The 23486-nt window shown below is 40.3% G+C and overlaps 1 protein-coding gene across 2 annotated transcripts in view; it reads left to right on the top strand.

The window, feature by feature from the left end:
- Positions 1 to 23486, top strand: part of Mdn1 (midasin AAA ATPase 1) — a 122787-nt gene that overhangs the window by 55031 nt on the left and 44270 nt on the right. For both annotated transcript variants that reach the window (XM_057790246.1, XM_057790247.1), the window contains 24 exons: positions 535 to 657; positions 2518 to 2715; positions 3768 to 3875; positions 4197 to 4385; positions 5073 to 5162; positions 5250 to 5513; positions 5658 to 5919; positions 6425 to 6584; positions 7738 to 7854; positions 9253 to 9461; positions 10480 to 10628; positions 10955 to 11166; positions 11640 to 11860; positions 13169 to 13282; positions 13646 to 13778; positions 14623 to 14738; positions 15720 to 15853; positions 18473 to 18630; positions 18813 to 18933; positions 19166 to 19376; positions 19842 to 20070; positions 20347 to 20467; positions 21355 to 21525; positions 22918 to 23132. In XM_057790246.1, coding sequence (XP_057646229.1) covers positions 535 to 657; positions 2518 to 2715; positions 3768 to 3875; positions 4197 to 4385; positions 5073 to 5162; positions 5250 to 5513; positions 5658 to 5919; positions 6425 to 6584; positions 7738 to 7854; positions 9253 to 9461; positions 10480 to 10628; positions 10955 to 11166; positions 11640 to 11860; positions 13169 to 13282; positions 13646 to 13778; positions 14623 to 14738; positions 15720 to 15853; positions 18473 to 18630; positions 18813 to 18933; positions 19166 to 19376; positions 19842 to 20070; positions 20347 to 20467; positions 21355 to 21525; positions 22918 to 23132 — 4025 coding nt within the window. The remainder of the gene's footprint in view (positions 1 to 534; positions 658 to 2517; positions 2716 to 3767; positions 3876 to 4196; positions 4386 to 5072; positions 5163 to 5249; positions 5514 to 5657; positions 5920 to 6424; positions 6585 to 7737; positions 7855 to 9252; positions 9462 to 10479; positions 10629 to 10954; positions 11167 to 11639; positions 11861 to 13168; positions 13283 to 13645; positions 13779 to 14622; positions 14739 to 15719; positions 15854 to 18472; positions 18631 to 18812; positions 18934 to 19165; positions 19377 to 19841; positions 20071 to 20346; positions 20468 to 21354; positions 21526 to 22917; positions 23133 to 23486) is intronic.

The following is a 23486-nucleotide window of genomic DNA, read 5'->3' as shown; positions in this document are numbered from 1 at the left end:
CCTCCAAACTAAGTCTTCTGCATTCTTCTCTTGTTTAGATGTTTTAATTCCAATTTTGTTTTGACAAAGAACTGCTCATTACTGTATGTAATGTACCAATTTAATTTTTTTCCTTTCTCAAAAATCCTAGAGGTAAAGTAACTTTTTGGAAATTATCTTATGAAAATGTGGACAAAGATGAAAAATTAATCGGGACCTGGGAACAAGACCCTGGCATTGTTACTGCTCTTGCTAATAATGTTTGTGCTAAAGCTCACCAGTTGATCTCCAAGAACTAATGACCTGAGCATCTGTTCAAGGAGAGTGGTACTTAGTGCATTTTGATCAGAAGATTCTTGGGGCATGCTTGGGCTCCTGGTAGATGATGTCTGGTATAGTTGGGACACTACAGGAAAAGGGAAAAAGGAGGGTCAGGAATATTGTATGAGGTCCACCCAAGCATTTATCATCTCAGATTTAGGGTTCCAGGTTCCAGTAGATTTGTTTTTATAAATTTTGTTTTTTATTTGGTAATGGTGTGGCCTTTTGTTCCAGGACATAACTGATCTGTTTGGAGCGGATCTACCTGTTGAGGGTGGCAAAGGTGGAGAGTTTGCCTGGTGTGATGGACCCTTGCTGGCAGCTTTGAAAGCTGGCCATTGGGTTGTGTTGGATGAAGTGAGTATCAGGACCAAGATGGGACCACAAATGGCTAAAAAGCAATCAGAAAGTGCAGAACAAGGTATTTTAGTGGAGGGGCTTATGACAAGGACAGATAAGACTAGTAAAGAGTCCTTTAATGTCATTGCTAGTCAGAAATGTCTCATGGCAGAGTGCACGTGCAGAAGGATAATTCATGTTGTCTTCCTTGCTTCACTGGCATTCTTTCACCAAGATCTTCTTCATATTGAGTTTTCACCAGAGAAAAGCCATGTCTCTCTTTATTCACATCTCTGGCAGACTTGCTGTTCTCACATTGATTTCAGAAGTACTTTGCAAATTTTATCAACCACTTTAGGTTTTAATAAATGCTCCAGGGTAGCTGGAGATATATATACACAATGACATAAAAACAGTAAATAATCAATGTTAAATATATATATTTAAGGACTGAAGAGATGACTCCAAGCTCAGGAGCACTAACTGCTCCTCCAAATGACCTGGGTTCAATTCCCACCTGTAACTCCAGTTCCAGGGGAATGGACACCCTCACACAGACACACTTGCAGGCAAAACTCTAATGTTCATAAATTAAAAATAAATAAAAAAAATTTAAAAGCCCAGCACTCATACACATACACACACACACACACACAATTAAGAGTGCTAAGTGCTGAATCTTTTGGGGGTTCTTCAATGTTAATTCAGAAGGCAGCTGGATGGGATGGCAGTTTCACTGGACGCGGACCTCTCCTCTGGTCCTAGATGACAAGGGGAGTGTTCTATGAGAATCAGTTAGCTGATTTGCTCTCTGCTGCTTGGAGCAGATACCAAGGAGAGATAGGTACCCATGGTTATAGAGTGGGGCAGGTCAGAATATTTATTCGCAAAAGAGAGAGCTTAGATTTAAGCTAAAGGCCACACTGGCTGTATTCAAGCTTGCATCCAGGGATTGAAGGACTGTCTGGGCTTGGATACCCACTGAGAGTAATTTTCTATTTGGGCATGTACAGACTTCACCCTGCTTATAAGACATGATGAGGTCCTAGTAGGAAGAATTCAGGTGATTGCTTTTTATTGGTTTGCATTTTTCCACTCTCTTTTTCAATGTTATCTAAAAACCATTTGTGTCTCATATCTGTGAGCTCTGATGCAGAATCTGAAGGCCTGTATTTAGTTCATTCGTTATGTCCTCAATTGCAAAACAAAAAATTGGTTAAAGTTAAAACCTCTGTAGACAGACCCACTTTATGTGTTGTTATATCACAACTTTGAAACCCATTTGAAGATGTTGTTGAGTTAGCATGTTATTACAGAGACCAGTGAAAGTTCATTATAATCCACATAATTAAATGTGTTCCAAGATTAAAAGTTTATTTCAAGTTTAGTCTTTTTATTTCCTTTTCTTACTTAAGAACTACAAGGTGTAGGATGGATGGTTTGGTGGTTGCGAGCACTTGTTGCTCTTTCGGAGAAGTCCAGTTTCCAGCATTCACATTAGTGGTTCCCAGCCACTAATAACTCCAATTCCAAGGGGCCTCAGAGCTTCTGCCTTCAGCATGCACTAGGAACACATATGGTGTACATACATACATGCTAGTAAAGCGCTAATGCACATAAAGTAAAATAGATAAATCTAAAAAACTTAAGGCCACATACAGGGTTTATATTCATGCATATTTCTAAAATTATATAAATTTAAATTTTTATATAATTTTTATGCCTAACCTAAATCTCTTAAATATATGAGAAATAAAATGAGTTTCTCTGATTTCAATCAAGAAAATCTATTTTACTTTACTAATTATTTCCTTGTCTTTTGTTTTAGTTATACTATGAAATAATGAAACAAATATTTGTGCTTTCTCTCCCAAATAGCTTAACTTGGCTTCTCAGTCCGTGCTCGAAGGACTCAATGCTTGTTTTGATCATCGAGGAGAAATCTATGTACCAGAGCTAGGCATGAGTTTTCAAGTTCAACATGAAAAGACCAGGATTTTTGGTTGTCAGAATCCCTTTAGACAAGGAGGCGGGAGGAAGGGCTTGCCTAAGTCTTTCCTTAACAGATTCACTCAGGTAAGATTCCTTGCTGCCTTAGAAACTAGTTGATACTAGCATATCCACTGTGTCTGTAATCAAGGACTTGCTGAATGGCCCTCCTTCCCTGCCTTACCCTGTTGTGCTGTGACCTGGAGACTGATTGCTTACCATCTAGAAGACAGTGAGGTCACTGCCCTTGTAGGGCTTTGTTAATACTCTCTGCTGTAGAGACTGGTCATTAGTGATTTCAGGTGATGATCTTTTACAGGTTTGTAATGAAAGTCATGTATTTCAGGATTAAAATTTGTGAACAGAGAACTGACCTGAGCTGGGCATGGTGTTTCACGCCTTTAATCCCAGCTCTCAGGGAGCAGAGGCAGGTGAATCTCTTTGAGTTCAAGGCCATCCTAGTGTACTTAGTGAGTTCCAGGACTACACAGTGAGACCCTATCTCCAAAAAAAAACTTTCACAGTATCCCTACATCTATCATTAGCAAAATCAAGTGTTACATCTTTATTCATTTTTGCAAAGGCATGTTTATATGCATGCTTATTTTAGTTGATATTGTTCAGAGTTTGATTAACTTAGAATTTGGAAGTACCTCTAGATGTTAGCTCTAATATCCTGTTCATTGATGATTAAGAAATTTCTGAGGATCCCTTTATAATGTTTAGTGTGCTGAAGAGTTAAGAGCATTGGTTGCTCTTGAAGAGGACCCTAGTTTGATTCCCAGCATGAAAGAATTTTTATTATGAAAACTATCAAAGCAGAACTGTTGAGTAAATTTTATAGCAATCATGTTCATACTGACTGTCTGAGTCTGAAACTATTTAAGATTGCTGGTAGGAAATTGTTGACAACAAATGCAGTCTGAAAGTGAACTGCATGAGTCTCTTCTCTATTTTACTAGGTAAAATTTAAAAGCCAAGCCTGTTGTCTATATTTTGAAACTCTATAGTTCTTCACTGTAAGAAATTTCTAAAGTTCAATTATTTCTCTTTAGTATTAAGTAGAACTACCACAGAATGGTAGTCTAGTCATTTTCTAGACAAAAGCATTGATACTGTGTCGTGTTTGGGTTTTTTAGGTCTTTGTGGATCCCCTTACGGTAGTTGACATGGAGTTCATTGCCAGTACTTTGTTCCCAGCCATTGACAAAAATATTGTTAAGAAAATGGTAGCTTTCAATAACCATGTAAGTACCAACTTGTATTAATCTTTTCTCTTTGAAATCAGCATTCCCTTAGAGCAAACCTCTACCAGTCTAATGGAAGAAAATGAGAGCATTCTGCAAGTTTGTATTGGGGTTGTGTGCTACCCTTCTGATGGCCACAGCCTCTGTACAGTGTGGGGCACAGCAGTGATGCTTACAGTCATTTGGAAGTTTAGGTTAGGAGAATCCATTTGAATCAAACCTATTAATTTCCATTTAAATCCCATATGTATGCGTAATATAGTGTTACATAGTGCAGTGTCTGGTAGGATATGATTGTCAATAAGAATGTTTTATTTCTAGATTGATCATGAAGTGACTGTTGAGAAGAAATGGGGGCAAAAAGGAGGACCCTGGGAATTCAACCTCCGAGACCTTTTCCGCTGGTGTCAGTTGATGCTGGTTGACCAATCTCCTGGCTGCTATGATCCTAGCCAGCACGTGTTTCTAGTTTATGGTGAAAGAATGAGAACCAGGGAGGACAAAGAGAAAGTGAGTTGCGTACTTCATTTATCTTTCTTCGTAAGAACTGATTCCTTCTAAAGATGACATTCTTCCTTTTTTGTGTTTATTAGTATTTTAGTTCTCCTACCCATCTCTCACCGACTCCTTAGGCTTTAAAAAGAAATCAGTATACCTGTAGTTGATAGAAACTTTGTGAAGGCAGTGTTTCAGGGAGTCCATATTATTGATTAGATGAATAATTTATGATAATGATAATTTATGAAGTGGAAATAATAACTATTCTCTAATGCAGTGCTCTAATACATTTTTCCTCATAATCTTCAGGTTAGCACTGATTTTTTTTCTGTTTGTTTATTTTCCCCCTTTTTGTAAGTCCACGCTGGCCTCGGTCTATCTCACTGTCTCCCAAGTCCTATGATTAAAGGTGTCTGTCACCATTGCCTGACTTCTAGTGGCTTTAGCTTTGCCTCTGATCTTCTGGCAAGATTTATTTATTAAAATACAAGTAATATACCACTGTAGACTATAGGGATGTGCTACAATACCCAGCCTTATCCCGTGATGTTTACACGAGAAAACTCGAAAGGAAAGCATTTGCTGGTATTGTCTAAGTATGGTGGCTTGTCGCTGTGCTTCTTCTCTGAGAGGATCCATTTTTAGCATCTGGTAAGAACTTATAATGATTTATATTCTCGTTTCCTTATCTTCCTTTAGGTCATCACTGTGTTTAAGGATGTGTTTGCTTCTGATTCCAAGCCATACATGGGGACTAGACTGTTTCACATCACTCCGTATGATGTTCAGGTAAAGAGACGGGATAGCTCTTTCCCCTTTGACAGTTTTCCATAGCTGCCTCTAGCTTACTACGTACCACTGCCATGTTTCCTCCAGATCGGCTACTCAGTCCTTTCTCGCAGCAGCTATGTTCCTCATCCATCCCGCCGGCCTCTGTCGCTCCTACACCAGTCATTCCAGTCTCTGGAACCCATCATGAAATGTGTGCAGATGAGCTGGATGGTCATCCTTGTGGGACCATCCTCTGTGGGCAAGACCAGCCTGGTCCAGCTTCTGGCACACCTTACTGGCCACACCTTAAAGATCATGGCAATGAATAGTGCAATGGATACAACTGAGCTTCTGGGAGGATTTGAGCAGGTATCTGGTGTACTTTTATATATTTGTCAGGCATAGCACAACAAACTTGTGGCCTGTTATGGGATTTTTCTGTTAGTGGTGACTATATATAACAGTATCCTTTTGCTTTGGTCAATGGCTTTTCATGTGCTCTGGAAATTGCAGGTTGATATTATCCGACCTTGGAGGCTGCTACTTGAGAAGGTAGAGCGCACTCTCAGGGTACTGCTAAGGGACAGTCTTCTGACCAGTGCTGATGACACAGAAGTAGTATTGCGAGCCTGGAGCCATTTCCTTCTCACATATAAACCCAAATGTCTTGGTGAAGATGGTAAAGGTGTAACCATAGAGATTGTCAACAAACTGGAAGCAGTATTGCTGCTTATGCAGCGACTCAATAATAAAATCAATTCCTACTCCAAAGCAGGTATGATGTACTTGTCATACACTTGGCATCTTGTGTCTTTTTATAGGAATGTTTGTAAATGTCGTGTCATATTTTTAAAGGGCTGCTGCCCTTTCAAGTGACCATTTGAAAAATTCTAGATAAGGACTGTTAGTATTAGACTATAAAGTATTTGCGAGCTATATCTATAGATGAATGGATAGATGGATAATCTCATCACTGTAAAAAAATCTAGTAGCATTAATTATACTTTTGTCAACTTACAGCTCTATAATGTAGAACTATAATGCAGTGGATGGGAGACCTTCCTTTAGACATTTTTTAAATTGAAACACTAAAATTATTCACCAAAGTCAGCCCTGAGTATGTAGCTATTTGGAAAGTTATTGAAAGTTTTTGTCTGTCCTAAACATAATTTTACTATCTCTGTTTAAACAAGTGTTGGGTAGGAGGCTGTAACTTTATTATGATTACTGTATTTTATTATTATTATTGTAACTTTATTATGATTACTGTAACGTTACAGACTTCACCAAACTTGTCGAGGAGTTCCGAAATTTCGGGGTGAAGCTTCTGCAGTCAGCCAGTGGCCGGAGTCATGGCACCTTTGAATGGGTTGACAGCATGTTAGTTCAGGCCCTGAAGTCTGGAGATTGGCTTTTGATGGACAACGTTAACTTCTGCAAGTAAGAACCCAGTCATGTCCAGTTATGCCCAGTCGTGAGTGGATCTAGCTGAAACTTGGCATGTGTTTGCTAACTGTCGAGAAAGCTATTGGCTTTCTCCCCTACCAGTGCATCTTCCGCCATTCTTAGACTGTTATAGGTGAACATACTAGATGACTGAGTGAAGGCTAACAAAATTGGTTTGCTTTTCTAAAGAGCACTAGACCTTTAACATTAGAGATTACTTGTTAGGGTCATTTTAAATACTGATTGTCTGAAATAGAGGATCTGATATAACCATAATTCATATTACTTTTTATCCTAAATGAGAAAAAGGGCAAGGAGGAAATTGCTATAGTAGGAGTTGTTTTTAAGTAGTGCTTTCTCTGAGAAGCTTTGTTTGCATATTTATTTTCAATCAAAATCCAGTTTCTTTCCAGTGTATCTGATAATTTTCAGGGGGGTAGGAGAGAAATCTATCCAGTACTTTTTCCATGTTTTATTTGTTCAATGAATGGTTCTTTTATATAACTGTGTGACTTAAGGAATGGGAATGAGAAAAGGGAGTTGGCCCTTGTGTTGGAGCCTGCTCCCATAAGATCAGCTGGAGGTATCTGGGGGCGGGGGTGAGGTTTAAGAACTGTTAGATTGAAAGAGATAAAGACAACAAACACAGGATAGTTTTTGGGACTGCCAGCTTACTCTGTGCAGCCACAACTGTATTTCAGAACCTGCTTATATACAAAAGCAGAACAAAGTACAGCATAGACAGTCAGTCAGTATCTAATTATTCTTGTCCTTGAGTAAGCAGTTTCAAAATCTATCTCCATGTTCCTAAGATTTGTCAGCAGCAGTTTTCTTTCTACTAGATAGTGTATTTTTTTCTCATGGGCAAAATGTTTTTTGCTGTGGCTTAATCAGAACCTTCTCCCAGCCCTCAAGGATACTGGAGCAAGCAGAGCAGGCAGGCTTGTTGACTTTTAAGTCAGAATTGACTCCATGTGGAAACTGAGTCACTTGTGTGCTTACCACACCATTGGAGGAGATCACAGTGCTATGTGGAGTGATCTGTGGAAGGGAGATGTGGGTCCAAAAGCAAGTGCAAACTTGTGCAAGAGTAATAGAGTCAAGGCAGCATGTCAGCCTAAATATCATTTGAATTCTCATTATGCAGTCCCTCAGTGCTGGATCGTCTGAATGCTTTGCTCGAGCCTGGTGGTGTCCTCACCATTAACGAGAGAGGAATGGTAGATGGAGCCACTTGCACAGTAACACCACATCCCAGTTTCAGGTACTTCTGTCTCTCAACTTTCTAATAAAAAATTTGGTCGCTTCAGTAACAAAGGCAGATATATCTAATAGAAACTCTTTGTAAACTGTGCACCGTGTTCTGAGAAGGCAACCTGATGATTCAGTTAAAACATATATATTAAGGCCCTCTTGTTTTCCACATACTTGTTAGGCTTTGAGGATGACAGCAGAATACAGAAGGTCCTTCTCTGGAGTTAACAGTAAAATGTAGAAAGTCAGTCATATGATAGCTCAGGGCAAAGAAAATGTGTCCTGTGTTACAGGATCACACGGGTGGGACTTGTGAAACAAGGATGGCGTCCATGGTCTGCATGAATTGACTGGACAAATGAGGAGCTGCTTACCAAGAAGGGCATACTACCAGAAGAGCAAGTTAGGTCTGGGACAGCCAGCCAGGAATCCATTCTTTCTATTTCTAACTAAGGGATGAAACAGAACCAAACATGAGAATGTGGAGCGACATTGATGAAGAAAAATGGACTGTTAACAAGAGTCGGGCTGGCTAGGTTTATGTCAGCCAGATACAGAGTGGAGTCATTTTAGAGGAGGCAGCCTTAGCTGAGAAAGCCGCTCCTACTAGATTGTCTGTGGGCAAGTTTGTAGTGCATTTTCTTGACTGATTGGTGCAGAAGGGCCCAGCTTACTGGGTGTTGCTACTCCTGGTCAGGTGATCCTGGATATTATAAGAAAGCAGGCTGATCAAGCCAATAAGCTGCAGTCCTCTGTGGCCTCTGCCTCAGTTCCTGCCTGCTGCCTCTTTAGATAGTAGACTAGGATGTGGAGCTGCAAGCTTACATGAACTCATGGTGCTTTATCACAGAAGTAGAAGCCTCACTAAGGCCCGAATTCACTGTTCTTTGCTGCTCTCTGTGAATGGATAGAACAGCCGGTTAGGATGGCCAGAATGGGAGAGTTTCCGAAAGCAAGACTCTGAGTTCTCAGCACGGGTCCTTAAAAAGCCAGTATATGCTGGTGGAGAAAGGGCTCAGGGGTTGCAGCTCTTGCAGAGGTCTGGAGTTTGGTTACCAACACCCACGTTCAGCACCTAAATAACTATGAGAACTCTAGCTTTAGGGGATCTGACACCCTCTTTAGGACTCTGTAAGCATCCACACATAACATATGTACCCATGTCGAGATAAAAATAAATCTTTACAAATAAAAGTAGGCATAAGGAAATTGATGTAGTGGTGTTGATGTGTGTTAAAAAGAGAGGTGTGGGTAATAGTATCATAACACCATGAGATGGTGTTATCTTCTTCAATGGATTTCCTGCAGGTGAGACACATTTGGTGGTAGAGGCCCAAACCATTAGTTACACTGGGATTTGATTTTCCTCTCCTTCTCAATTTCCTTTTTATTATTTCTTATTTATTAGGCTTTTTCTTTCCATGGATCCTGTTCATGGAGAAATTTCCCGAGCTATGAGGAATCGTGGACTTGAAATCTACATTTCAGGAGAAGGAGATGGAAGCAGCCCAGATAACCTGGATTTGAAAGTTCTGCTTCACAGCCTTGGGTTGGTGGGGGACAGTGTGTGTAACATCCTCTTGGCTCTGCACACAGAGGTCCAGAGCATTGTTAGAGGTGAGCTTCTTGACTTCTGAGCCTTTGCAGTTGTAATGCTGTAGCAATTCTTGTGGCTCTATTGGGCCTGTAATCCAGGATTTCTCACATTTGCTGTGCATTGAAATTAAAGTGATCAAGAAAGTATGTTTAAAATGTGATCTCCAAATACCTCAAGAAGTGGGAGTTCTGCTCCTCTGAGTGAAGTGTAGCTGTCAATCTTTTAAGCTCAATAGGGAGCTACAGAGATGGCTCTGTGGTTACAGGCACTTGCTTTTCCAAAAGGCTGGCATTTATTTAGTTCCTAGCACCCTGTCAGTGAACTCAAGGGAATCCAATGTTCTTCTTATCTCCTTGGACACCCATATTTGTTGCGCAGATTGATACGTATACATATAATTAAAGCAATAATGAGTACATACCCCTTTAACAGGGACCATGTCTTGAGTAATTCTGCTTTATGATTCAAGGGTCTCCTGGGTCTCCTGGGTCAAGGGTCTCCTGGGTCACCATTGTCCCTTATGAAGGGGAAATAACGTAGAAACTTTGAGTTGAAGCAGCTCTAATTTTGTCATTTTTTTTCATACAATAAAAGAATGAGTAGCAGTAGGTGAAGTAGTTTTTGCTATTTACTGAGTAATTGCTTTGTGCTGGGTACAGTTCAGTCTGTCTGTTCTGCATGCTTGCTTCCCTGTCACAGATGAGGCCCAGTGGCTGAAAATGTCAGAATTACTTAACTGACAGTTGGGATTTCACAGAAGGCCTATTGCTCTTCGTGTGGTGTGTGTCAGCTTGAGATTAAAGATACAGTGACAGCTGTCAAAAGTTCTGGTACACTGCTGGAGGTCAGAGAATGAGAGGGAGACAGATGGGGGAGATAGGGATGTTATTACACGTCGGTTGAGCTCTTGGAAGACCCAGATACAAAGCAAATACATGGTTAGGAGTCAGTGTACAGAAGAGTAAGGACATATTTATCAGTTTTTATCAAAGATTTAGAACACCGTTGGTCACATATGGCAATGTTTTATTTTTCTAGGTTCTCCGACATCATCACTTTCTACTCTCTGTCAGGCTGCCATACTCATTGTTCAGTACCTACAGCGAGGTCTGAGTTTAGACAAAGCCTTTTTTGAAGCATGCTGGGATGTGTATGTCTGCTCTCAGCACTCAGCGGCAAACCGGAAGGTACTGTGAATGTATTATACCACCGTCTAAGTTGTAACCCTGAAGTGGAGGGAATTACTTTGTGAATGGCAACTTTTAATAGAGTTGACTGCTCTCTTGTTCCAGAGATCTGTTATCTAGGTTCTTTTCTGGAAATTGGTTTTAATTTAAATATTCCTTTCCTTAAACGTTGGTAAAAATTTAACTAATGTTATTCATTAAAGAATGTGTCTAAGAATTGTTTATTGGTGGTTGTGTGAGCCTTGGAATCTCACGCATTTGTCTGTTGGTGATTTTGATAATAATCACTGTGTCAGTGCTCTTGACTTGTGTTTGACATTCTGCAGCTTGTGCAGGCTTTGCTGGAGAGTCATACTTCATCTCTGCAAGCTCGGGAAACCTGGGGACACTCCATTCTTGCCACAGGGCTGTGGCCAGATTCTGTGCCTTCAGCTCTCTTTGCAACAGAAGATTCTTGCCTGTCTGTTGTCCGAAGTGATGGGCAGATCCTGGCATACTGCCTCAACAGGATGAGCATGAAAACTAGCAGCTGGACAAGGTCAGCAGAGCCTTTAGTGTGTTCTCTTGGACAGTTTTTGCAGAGGTCAGCCAGCCCAGCATTTGTGACCCCTTATTATCACATTTCTACTGTTTAATATGGCTATTATTATCAGTCCCATTTATTTAGAAGTCTTATACTGAAGAAGTAGATACTTAGTAGACTGATGAGCCAGATGTTCTGTTTTATGGCTGTTATATGCTCACAGAGAGCAACCAGTCAGAATGTATATGCACACACTAGGGATGGAATCCAGGCAGAGCCTTTGTCATGCTGAGCGTATTTCTGCCACTCAACTACACCCCATCCCTAACTGCGTGTCTCACTGGTTGGTTTGGTTTTTGTTTGTTTTTTTGTCTTTGCCTCTTCATCTCTTTGATATGGTTATTTGCAAAACCATAATCTTTGAGTTTTTTGAAATGCCATGTGAAAGACTGTTCTAATTCCAGCTTTTCTCATCCTGTGAGTTGCAGGAGTCAGCCTCTTACTTTGCAAGACTTAGAGAACATTATGCAGAGTTGTAACCCTGAGAACCTGACATTCAGTGCAGTGGAAGTGGATACTAACTGGGTCGATGAACCGGAGGTTTTAGCCGTGGCTGTTAAATTGCTCATAGAAAGAGCAACCAATCAGGATTGGATGCTCAGAGTTAAATGGCTTTGTCATTTAGCCAAGAACATACCACAGGGGCTCGGTGAGTAGCAGAGCTTGAATTTTCCAGTAGAGGGGTTTACATATGCTTCCCTTGTTGGAGCACCTCGGTGACATGTTGGTCTGTGACCGCACTGGGAAACGATGAACAGCTGTGTTGTTGTAAAATAGCTGTTAGATAGGGACATGTCTGCCCCTTGTGTGTCAAGAGAAATGCCTCAGTTTGTCCTCCTTTTCGGTCAAAGGGAAAATATACTGCCTCATGTTACCCCCCTTTTCTTTTTTTGGTCTTTTTGGTTTTTCAAGACAGGATTTGTTTGTGTAGCCTTGGCTGTCCTGGAACTAGATACCAGGCTGGCCTCGACCTCACAGAAATCTGCCTCTCTGCCTCCCAAGTTCCAGGATTAAAGGCCCATGCCACCACACCCAGCTGTGTCATGTTACTTTCAGCATAAACAGGGTTTTTTTTCCTGTACAAACATTTTCTCTGGGAACAGTGTTGGTTTTAATCATTTATTTTCCCTTAAGATGCCCAAATTACTAATCCTGATTTTTATTTGTTTGAGACAGAGTCTCATGTAGCTCTGGCTGGTGGAGAACTCAAAAAGGTATATCAGTCTCTGCCTCTCAGGTGCTGGGACTAAAAGCATGGGCTACCATGCCTTGCCCCAATCCTTTCATATTGGTACTGCTAGATACTTGCTTAATTTGTCATCTGTTCAAAGCAGGGAAAAGACAGTAACAATGAAAATGCCTGCCTACACTGTGGAGTATAGGACATAGAACTTCTTGGTCATTCACATGCCTTGTAAGCAAAGTGGAAGTTCCAGAATTGCTTTCACTGCCAGCACCAAGGAGACAGAATTGTGCCTCACGCTTGTTGGCCAAGCAGGATAACCTAATTGGTAAACTATAGACAAAGAAGAGACCCATCTCAGAGGAGGTAGATGGTTCTGAGTGCCCAAGCTTTCTCATGTGCATGGACCTGCACACACCCCCATTAAAAAATGTCAGCCTTAGTAAATGAATGTATATGACCCCTCTGCTTCCCAAGAACTTGTAGATAAGCCAGTAAACACATATCTCTTGTTTAATGACATTGGTATCAAAATATTTGTAGAGAAGTTTGTGATATTTTTATTTTTATTGTTTTATATGATTGCTAGAGAGAGTAACACAAATGAACAGAACATATAGTCTTGGAAGTTCAATAACTTGTAAACTCCAGTGCTTCATTAGCCGTAGCCACAATTCACTCGTTTCTGTATAGCTACTGTTTGACTGTTTTCACCATTGCAGAACGTTCTTTAGGCAGTATGGCTCTGAGCCTTAACAATGCCTCTCCTTCCAGAGTCCTTGCAGATTCCACTGGAAGCCAGTGCCACTGCTCTTAGAAATTTTTACTCAAATTCCCTCTCGGCTGGAGTCAGTAATGTCTTGAAAATATTACAGACAAATATAATAGGTATGTACCTGCTTTTAACAGCTTTCGCCGTCACCATGTGTTTTAGAAGACTTGATATATATGAAGATGCAAACTATCTTCAAAACTGTTTTGTCTATCATCTGAAGGGCTTGAATGGTATGCTAGGAAGAACCTGAGAGTATAAAGATGAAGTCAGCTATGTTAGAGAATAACTGGTAGAAAAATGAGACAATGTAATACAGAAGCTGCTGGCTCTGTATTACTGTATTGCCACAGACTGAAGCTACAGGGTTCTGTTCTCCCCATGAGCATGTGTGGTCAACATGAAACAGTAAAATAGTCAGCTTAGACTTTACAAGTCAGGCATGTTAATTGTATAATTTTTGTTTTTCTTTAAACTAGATGACTTTGTGATCCCTTTGGACCCCCGGTGGAACATGCAGGCTTTGGACATCATTAGAAATTCAGTGGACTTCGATCCACAAGCAGACCAGTCTCAACAGCTCTTTGCCCTTTTAGAATCAGTTGCAAACAAGTAGGTGAAACCTAAAGCTGGAGACATCCTCATGGCCTTATCTGCTGTGTATTAAATACAGGTTATGTGGGCTTTAATGTCATGAAACAAACAGTGGGTGTTAGATGCGTTCGCTCAGCTTTAGTGGTGGGCATTGTTGGAAAGCTAGTCTATCTCAGGATAGTTGTGCTTCTTCTGCATACAGGTCCCGGCAACTTTCCATTATCTACTCATGCTCTCAGATATTTGCTTCAGTTTTCATCCTCAGATATGCAGCAGACAGGAATAACTCCTGCAACTTAAGTAAACATACATGTAAATTTTTTTTTTGGCCTAGGCAAGTTTTTGGTTTTGTTTTACCCCCAAATTGGCCATATATTTTAAAAAATAAATGTATAATTAAAATACAGTATGTATTGCATGCTGGTATGTAATAATGAACATGTGATTTTGATGAATCTTCATGTAATGTGAACCCATGAGTATGATTTATCACAAATGCAATGATAGTCACTATGCAGAGTTCAGGTTAATGTCAGACAATGGAGTAGTCTTAATACCATTGTTTGCCATCTACCTGCCTCTTTTGTACCCTTCCTCTCTAGTCCAGAATTTGCAGAGACAAAGAACGGGCTAGATGAAGGGACTGGTGCTTTAAGGTTCAAATTATTTCTGTACTGTAGTTGTGGATCAGTGGTAGAATATTTTTTATCTAGTATGCCCACTCCGCTACCCTGAATTTGGTCCCAGTACTATGTGCCCTTGCCCCCCTCCCAAAAAAAAAAAAAAAAAAAAAAAACCCGAGTAAACAATTTTGTTAATTCCAAAGAAGTTCTGTTAACCAGTAAACATTACTTCATTCCAGGACAATTATCTATCTTGACCGGGAAAAGAGGATATTCACTGAAGGAAATTTGGTGTCCATTGGTAGTAAAAAGTTAAGAAGCAGTGTTCTGAGGATGTCTCTTGAATTCCATAAAGGTAAAACATTTTCCCTTTTGCATTGTGGTTGTGCTGTTGCTGCAGTTAGAAGACATACTCAGCAGCTACTGCTTTCGAATTCAGTTTGAAATGAACTATATCCCTCATTCAGTACTGATGAGTGGCCTTTACTGAAACTGGTTGTCCCAGGTGCTCAGCTACGTGCTGCTTACAGGTCCTCACAGTAAGCCTTTGAAACTAAGCAGGTTCTCAGCTCATGAACTAGGAACATGAGACACATGCAAGTTCAGGATCTGATTTTTAGCAAGTAGAGGAGCTAGCACTTCAAAAACAGGTTTCTTGGCTTAGAATATCTGTGCGGAAATCAAAACGCTATGAAGATATAAATATTTTAAAAGCTCATTTTTGATAACCTAAATTAGAGTTATTTGAGGGGAAACACCCTCACCAGAAGGGCCCAAGGGCAAACCTGTGGTAGCTTTTTTAGATGGAATGTGGACTGAAAGTCCTGATGTTTTATCACAGTGATAAAAACCCTAAGAAACCGTCCAAATACATGGGCACTGGGTTCAGTGTTTTGCCTTTTGTTACTTTTTAAAAATTATATATACATACTTACATGTAGTATTTTGCTTGCATATATGTGTGTTTACCACGTGCTTCCCTGGTGCTCTTGAAGGTCAGATAACAGCTGTCATATGGCTGCTGCAACCAAACCTAGTTCCACTGAAAATGCAGTAAGTGCTCTTAACTGCCAAGCCATCTCTCCAACCCCAGTTTTTTTGTGTTTAAATGTAGGTATAAAATGTAATTTTGCTGTGTTGCTTGTATTTTCCACTAGGACATTTATTAACATCTGTAGTATTACATGCCTCCATACAAAATAAGCTTTTGATTTTGAGCTTTCTAATAGACATTTGTACTAAATATAACATTAAAATTTAGATTGTAATTTATTGTAAAAAAAAAAAGTCTGAAGATTAATAGAATGTTCTTGTTTTATTTGTGTTAACTCTTAAGATCCAGAGAGCTATCACAGCCTGCCCCATGAAATTGTGGCCAATCTTGCTGCTTTTTTTGAACTTTGTGATGCACTAATCCTGCTCTGGGTACAGTCTCCTCAAGGGATGGTTCCTGACACTCATGTCAGTAAGGTGAGGCAAGGCTTTTTTACCTTCAGTGTTTCTAGAGAGTACATTTTGACATGTATATTCTTGTAAAACAGATACAACAATCAAGACAGGAAGATACTTATTTTCATCCCTAAAATCTTCCTTGTGTCCTTTTGTATTTCTTTCATCTCTTTATTCATAATCTATCTGTAATCACATAGCCATCAAATGGAATTGTACAGTATAAATCTTTGGTCTGGCCACTTTTCTATTACTTTGACAGACATAGTGACCAACTTCTGAAAGAAAGCATTTAATTGCTTGCTTACAATTTCAGAGGATTTGTCCATGACCATCATGGTGGGGAGCATGGCCTCAGGCAGTCAGGCATTACTGCGACAGTAAATGAGAGCATATACCTTATCCCTGAGTAGGGGACAGAAAGAGTCTGAGCCTGGCTTGGGCTTTTAAAACTTCAAAGCCCACCCCCAGTGACACACCCAATCCTTCCTAAGTAGTTCACCTGCTGAGACTAAACATTGCAATATATGAGCCTGTGGGGCCATTCTCACTTGAACCACCACAAGATGCATTCATGTAGTTTGATGTTTAGCAGGTTGTTCATTTTTATTACTGACTTATAGTCTTCTAGAAATGTTCTACAATTTATCCCTTTGCCTATTAGTGTGCATTTGGGTTTTACAATTAAATTCTAGTTTACCTACGCTTTCTTATCTACCATTATCACATGTGGATTAAATAACATTTTAATTTCAATTTATTCTTATAAATTTAATAAAATGTTTTAGTCATAGACCCTTTTTGCCATAAAGTTTACCAAAAACCACAGAAAGGTCTTGTTTGTATGGTGTCTCTGTCAGTATTAAGGACCATTTAGTTCTGTTAACACGAATGACTTTTAATAAAAGTAGCCATTGGAAAAATGGCTACTTTTAAAGAAGAAAGCTGGGTTTCCTGTCTGCTTTCTGCAATTAGTCATATGGTGTCATGTGTATTTAAATCTGTAAGGAAAACTTCCTACACTGGCTTTTCTATAGTTGAGGAGGTTGAAAAAGAAGTAATACTGTTTATGGCAGGCATGTTCTTTGGGGGCACTTCACATCCCTGGCAAATGTGTATAGACTGAACCAGTGTTGAACTTTTCTGCAGTGCAATACTCATCTAGTTTTATGTGTGTGTGTTTGTATTGATAGTTTGAAAAGGTTGGTCATTGAATTGATGTACTTTTCCGTACGAGTAAAAAGTCACAAATTTCATCAGGAAAAAATTAATCACAGGGAAACTGTCAACCTCTTGGTTTTGCTTGAAAATCCAGTTCACTTCACCCCCTATATGTCCTGGTTCCACACCCATAGATTGAATTTACTTTAGGTCCAAAATAATACATTCCTTTTCTATTTAATTTGGCTCTTTAATGAGTTGGGTTGATGTTGACTTTGTGAAACTCCCCCCCCCCAAAAAAAAAAGTATTTCTGTACTGAACATGTACAAATGGTTTTTCTGTCTTGTTTTATCATTCCTTTTTTCTTTTTAGACACATATTTTATATGTGTGCGTGTTTTGCTTGCATGTGTATATGTGCACTACATGTGTGCCTGATATCTGTGGAGGCCAGAAGGCACCAGATCCCCTAGAACTGTAGCTACCATGTTGGTGCTGGGAAGTGAACCCAGGTTCTTCTCAAGAGCAAGTGCTCTTGGCCAGTGAGCCAACCCCCTCCAGCTCTTTGTCATTATTTGTAAAGGCAGTGTAACAAGTTTTACATGGCATTCCATTGACTCTGTCTTACAGATAATCTAGAGATGATTTAACATATGTTTGATGATAAGTGCAGGTTATAGGCAAACCTGCTCATTTATTTGAGAGGCTTAACCATACTTTGGAGTCCAGAAAGGGTCCTTGGAACAAATTCCCTGAATTGAGTGAGGAGCAATTATATTTTAAATGTTTGTTGCTGTCCTTTTCTTTTTTTTTGGTGGGTGCACCTGCCTCAAGTTTGGATCTTTGGTACTGTACCCAGAACCTGATGTGTGATAGGCAAGTGTTCTCCCATGCCTCCCTAGCCTCCAAATAGCTTCTCAAAGGGAAAGGTTTACTTTGTGTATGTTCAGTATGATTTTTGCCACCAGTTATACCTAATCAGTTTGTCAGGCAGTTTTTAAAATTTGACCATTAATTTAGATTTAAATTCATTAAACAAAGTAAATAAAGTGTTATGAAGATAGCTTTAACCTCATGAAATTTATAAAGGTAACTACTGGAGGGAAACCGTTTGTAAGATGCATAAAGTCTGCCAGCTAATTAAGACAGTTGAATTTTGAAAGTGAGCAAAATAATAGGGTAGATGGGCTCTCCAGACATACAGAGACCAGAAGAGCTGGGAGGGCTGTATCAGCAGCAGCTATTAGGGTTGTAGATGGAGATTTTAGAGAAGTAAGCACTCAGTAGATACAGCTGCTAGTTAGGGATTAGTGTGCAGAAGGGGAATTATGGCAGCAGTGACCCCCAGCAGAGCAGTCTCACACTGGCCTTGGACTCACAATCCTGCTTTCCCAAGTTCTGGGATTACTGGTTTGCACTACCATTTGCAACATGTGTGTCTTTTACTAACCAATTGTCATGGATTTTCTTTGGTTTTAGATCTTAAGTTCTGTGAAATGGCGAGACCGGTTTTGGACTGTGGCTGATGCAGTGACATTAGATGCCCCAGGTCTGGCTTTGCTTGCCCTCCACTGGCACTGGGTTTTGAAACATTTAGTCCATCAGATCCCCCAACTCCTGGTGAACCATGAAGACAAGTAAGACTCCTATTTTGAGTGGTAATGTTAATATCTGTAATGTTAACAGATAAGAGGATTTAAATTGAAAACCATTTCATCTTTTATGTATTTCCTTAGCATATTAGTAAACACATTACATTAAAATATAAAAATGTAGAAGACTTTTCATGGTATCCAGCTTTTCCCCCTTTTCTTTGAAGATATTATAAAGAAGTACAAACTGTCTCCGAGCACATCCACAGTTGTCTGGGCACCCCAGCTGGCAGCTTTGCTGGAATTAAGAAGCTGCAGGCGTTCCTGGGACGGCCATTTCCTTTTAAGGTACATCTGGAAACATGTGGTCAGTGAAACCCTGGGGTTCTCCCGAACCTGGAAGCTCAGGTAGACTTGCTTTTGCTCCAAAGCTAGCCCTTCATTTCATCCAACAATGCTCCTACTCACTCTTGAGGCTGGGTGGAGCTGCATTCCCTGCCCCAGAGCACGCAAGCTGTGCTAGGCTACTGCAGAGCACTGCCTTCCAGCTCTTGAGTCTGCATTCTTGGGTTTATTTCAGGACAAATTGGTAGTGGACTGCTTTTCACAGCTGCAAGTCCTTAACAAAGCCCTTGTCATCAAAGAACAGCTGCCTGTCTTTGGGGAGTGTGGGTGGCAAGAAGACATTAATCGTCTCCAAGTGGTTGCTTCTGAATGGAATTTGAAGAAAAGTCTCCTACGGGCCTGGGGATTGATCCTCAGAGCTAACATTTTGGATGGTGTCAACCTAGGTAATATTTTCTGGTGTCTGGTTTGTTGAAGCTATCTTCTTCCCTGTTGCTCATAAAGTTTCCCCTCCCTCTGACTTTAGTCATTGGGCTGAACTTCACAAGTATCATTCAGTTATAGTATTAGATTGTAGAAGTTAATATGAGTTTATACCAGGCGGTGGTGGTGCACACCTTTAATCCCAGCACTCGGGAGCAGAGACAGGTGGATCTCTGTGTGTTCAAGGCCAGCCTGGTCTGCAGAGTGAGTTCTAGGACAGCCAGGGCTGTTACACAGAGAGAAACCCTGTCTCAAACAAGAAAAAAAAGAAGTTAATATGATTTTAATAGGAAAAACTTAAAATACATGTTGACCAGCTAACTCAGATTAATATCAAGGACAGCAGTGCTCCCAGGTGTTGGGCATCTAGACTTGGACACAGAGTACTTTGTTCTAATCCATGTCTTTCTTTCTTATTGGAATTGAAGATGAATTGAAGACTCTTGTGAACACTCAGGGTTTGGAACTAAAATCCAGAGGACTTTCATGTGGCTTCCTGGAGAAAGCACACGAGACTTCTTCCCCATCCCAGCCAAGCTTCAGCTCTTTAGTCCACCTCAGCAGGCGCGTTCAGCTGTGGCCTGCAACCGAGTACCTGGCTATGCTGTGGCAGTACAGACTGACAGCTGATTTTGTAACACAGGCTTGTCTGAGCCGGTAAACACTTTTCCATTATTCTCTAGAGGATTACAGATTCTCTTGTCCCGTTATCTTGTGTGTGTGTGTATGTCTTGAGGAGGGATTGCTGAGGCTCAGGGAAGCCATTGCCCTTTTATAAAACCAATCTTCCTGAAAGTGCTTTGATTGCTTTGGTCTCAGGCCTAAACCCATCAAGTGCTCACCAGTACCGTAGTCTCTGTGTTCCACCTTCCCTTATAAAGTAGTTCCTTGATAGTTGGCCCCCATCCTCTCCCTGTTGATTTTTTGGAACAGGTCAAGCAGACACCCACAGATGGATGAGGAGATCAGTCACCACATCACATTTTGTCTCAAGCACACGTCAATTGCACCTCAAAAGCTTTGGAATCTTTGGTCTTTACTGCATTATCCAAAGGTAAAACCAAAATCAAGAGGAAAAGAAGCCTCCTCTTTGTCTTGATTAATCAGATTTCTGTGGCTGGTGCTTGCTGGGCGTGGTATTGACTTTCAGCGCTACATGTTGTAAACTTGGATTTTCAACTTGTGCATTTAACAGAGGTGTTGGACAACTCTGTTTAGGGGTGTTGGGGATTGTCTTGGCTGTCCCGGAGCTCACTTTATAGACCACACTAACCTTGAACTCAGACATTGCCTTCCTCTGTCTCCTGAGTGCTGGGGTTAAAGGTGTGTGCCACCACAACCACTGGCCTACAGCTCTTATCACAGAAATACCCATTTGGTTTCCAATAAATGATGTAGTAATATTGACTACTTAAAAATTCCCATTTTGCTTTAAAAAAAAAAAGTCTTAGTGTTTTCTTGCCTCCCATGTTGAATGTGAATTCTACTAAAAATGTGGTTAATATAATTTTACTAGAACATCCTTAAATTTTTAAGTCATATTTATGTATTTCCTTTGCTGATTTTACAACGGTGTGAATTAGTTTACTTTCTGCAGATTTATACAGCATCTCATCTTAGTTTATAAAACTGCAAGCAACCTACATAATAACTTCGCTAAGATAATTGAGAGGACATTGAAATCAGGATGTTTAGGATTAGTATCTTTTAAAACACCGCTGGAAGCCAGGCAGTGGTGGCTCATGCCTTTAATCCGAGCACTCGGGAAGCAGAGCAAGTCGACAAAGCAAGTTCTAGAACAGCCAGAGATACACAGAAAAACCCTGTCTTGATAAATAAATTAAAAAAAAAAAAAGCCGCTATTGGGTATTGATGTATGTTAAGTGGCAGACTTGATAACCTGAATGATGGAAACTTTTTCAAATTTTCTTTTACCTCTAGCTGTCTGCTAAAGAGCTTTCTTGTTTGTGGTCTGAGTTATTTAACTCTACATTTGGGTCTTCCTGGAGCAGTATGGTTACGACAGATCCAGAGTATTGGCTGACGTGGAGCCCTCTGCCTAACACACCGCAGCAGGAGGTGCCCAAGTCCCATGTGGACTCCACGTTGAAGGTTTGTGAGCATAAAAGTCATAAATGCCTATTGATTCTGTGAACTGATAACTTACAGAAGTGACTGGGATCCTTTGTTTTCTGAGGAATGTTAAGCTTACTGTCCAAATCATGAATGATTTATGTAATTCTGAGTTATAATCACAAATTTCTTTAAAAAGTCATTTAGTTTTTCTGTGTGTGGTAGTACTAGATTGTCCCTTGTATTTTTCTTTGATGATTCTTAAGATTGTGCATCTTTTCATGTGTTGTCAATTACACCCTCTTGACTATGGTGCTGGCAGTCAAACTTAAGGCCTTATGTGTGCTGGGTACTACTGACTAGCAGCCGCCAGGCCTTAGCTGATTGTTTCACTCCGGACTTTTCAGCCTTACTCATTTTCTTCTTTTTACTTTTTATTGAAAATCATTTTTTCCCATATAGTATATTCTGATCAGTCTCCCCTTCCTCGTCTCCCAGCTCCTCCCTCCCTACTCTTTCAACGCCATGCCTTCTTTCTCTCTAGAAAACAAACAAGCAAACAAAAGAACAAACAAACTAGAACAGAACAAACAGGAGAAAAGAAAAAGCACCAGAAACACATACAGACATGTAACAAAGATCTTTTCATGATTATCAATATTAACACTTTCCCAGTATGGCTGGAAGTATGTTTCTGAATTTTTATTAGTCTGTAAGATTTGATTGTTCGTGACACTCAGTTTAATGATGTTAGGTATGCCAGTCTCTTTCATTTCCTGGCTTTTGCATTTAACACTTAAAAATGACTTCTTTCATCAGTTGTAGGGTAAAAATGATTTACCATTTTCTCCTATGTCCTTGTTTTACATTTAATTTTGTCAGTATATCTTTTCATTTATTTCTTCATTTGTTTATTATATGCATGTGTGTTTGCTAGCATGAGTTGACCGTATGAGGTCAAAGGGTGTCTGCCTCCCTGGACCTGGAGTTCCAAGCATTTGGGAGCTATTGTGGTCTGTCTCTCCAGCCACCTTATCTGTGTGTCTTGTTTTCTGAGTCAGGAAAGCAGCTTTTTCTCTTAGTGTATAAGTGATGCGTCCTGTCTACTCTTGCTTGAAGTGCCACCTTTATTTCTATAGATGTTCATGGAATTCTTTTTATGTCTTTGGTATTTTTATTGTAACTGAAGCTAATTGATAATGGCTTTTACAGAACCTCTTGCAAAGTCTCTGATGATAAATCTTACGGATTCTCAAGAGCCATGTGGGACGCACTGTTTTTCCTCTCATGTATTGACCGTGTGAGCCTTGTTGTGGATGGCTATCTCTGTGTCTTACTTTGACAGACTTTGTGTCATGTCACTCCTTATGTCTCCTGTCTCCTTTGTCTACTTCCATCTCTCAGTTACTTGGTTCTCTTCTTGTTGTTCAGGGCCCTGGCAGCCTCTGCAGAGCTGTTTTTTCCAAGTGTTGCTTCAGTGTGTTAACAAGCAGCAGCAGAGCAAGCCACTGGGACATAAACGGCCTGCCCCTCCTATCTTCCTCGCACGTCACCCTGGGGGAGTGGGTTGAGAGAGCCCAGCAGCTCCAGGACATCAGCTCATTGCTATGGACCAACATGTCTGTGCCTTCAGTAGCTGAATTCAGGTATTTCTCCCCCTGGAAATAGTCTGTAATGCTGATGTCTGCTTTCTACCATGTGTAGCAAGGGCTCATTCAGAACTTCCTTCTGGTAATTGAAGGAAGGAGAGGGGAGTTTTTGTATGGATTAACATGCTTGCAATCCATAATAGGCTACTGTGAGTTTGATTCCAGGATTTTAAGAATATTTGGGCCGTTGGGTGGTGGTGGTGCATGCCTTTAATCTCACGCAGCACTTGGGAGACAGAGGCATGCGGATCTCAGTGAGTTCAAGACCAGCCTACAAAGCAAGTTCCATGACAGCTAGGACTGTTACACAGAGAAACCCTGTCTCCAAAAAAAAAAAAAAAGGAAACAACA

Source organism: Chionomys nivalis, chromosome 16 (genome assembly GCF_950005125.1).
Source record: "Chionomys nivalis chromosome 16, mChiNiv1.1, whole genome shotgun sequence".
Classification (NCBI taxonomy): domain Eukaryota; kingdom Metazoa; phylum Chordata; class Mammalia; order Rodentia; family Cricetidae; genus Chionomys; species Chionomys nivalis.
This window is presented reverse-complemented; position numbering and strand designations above follow the sequence as displayed.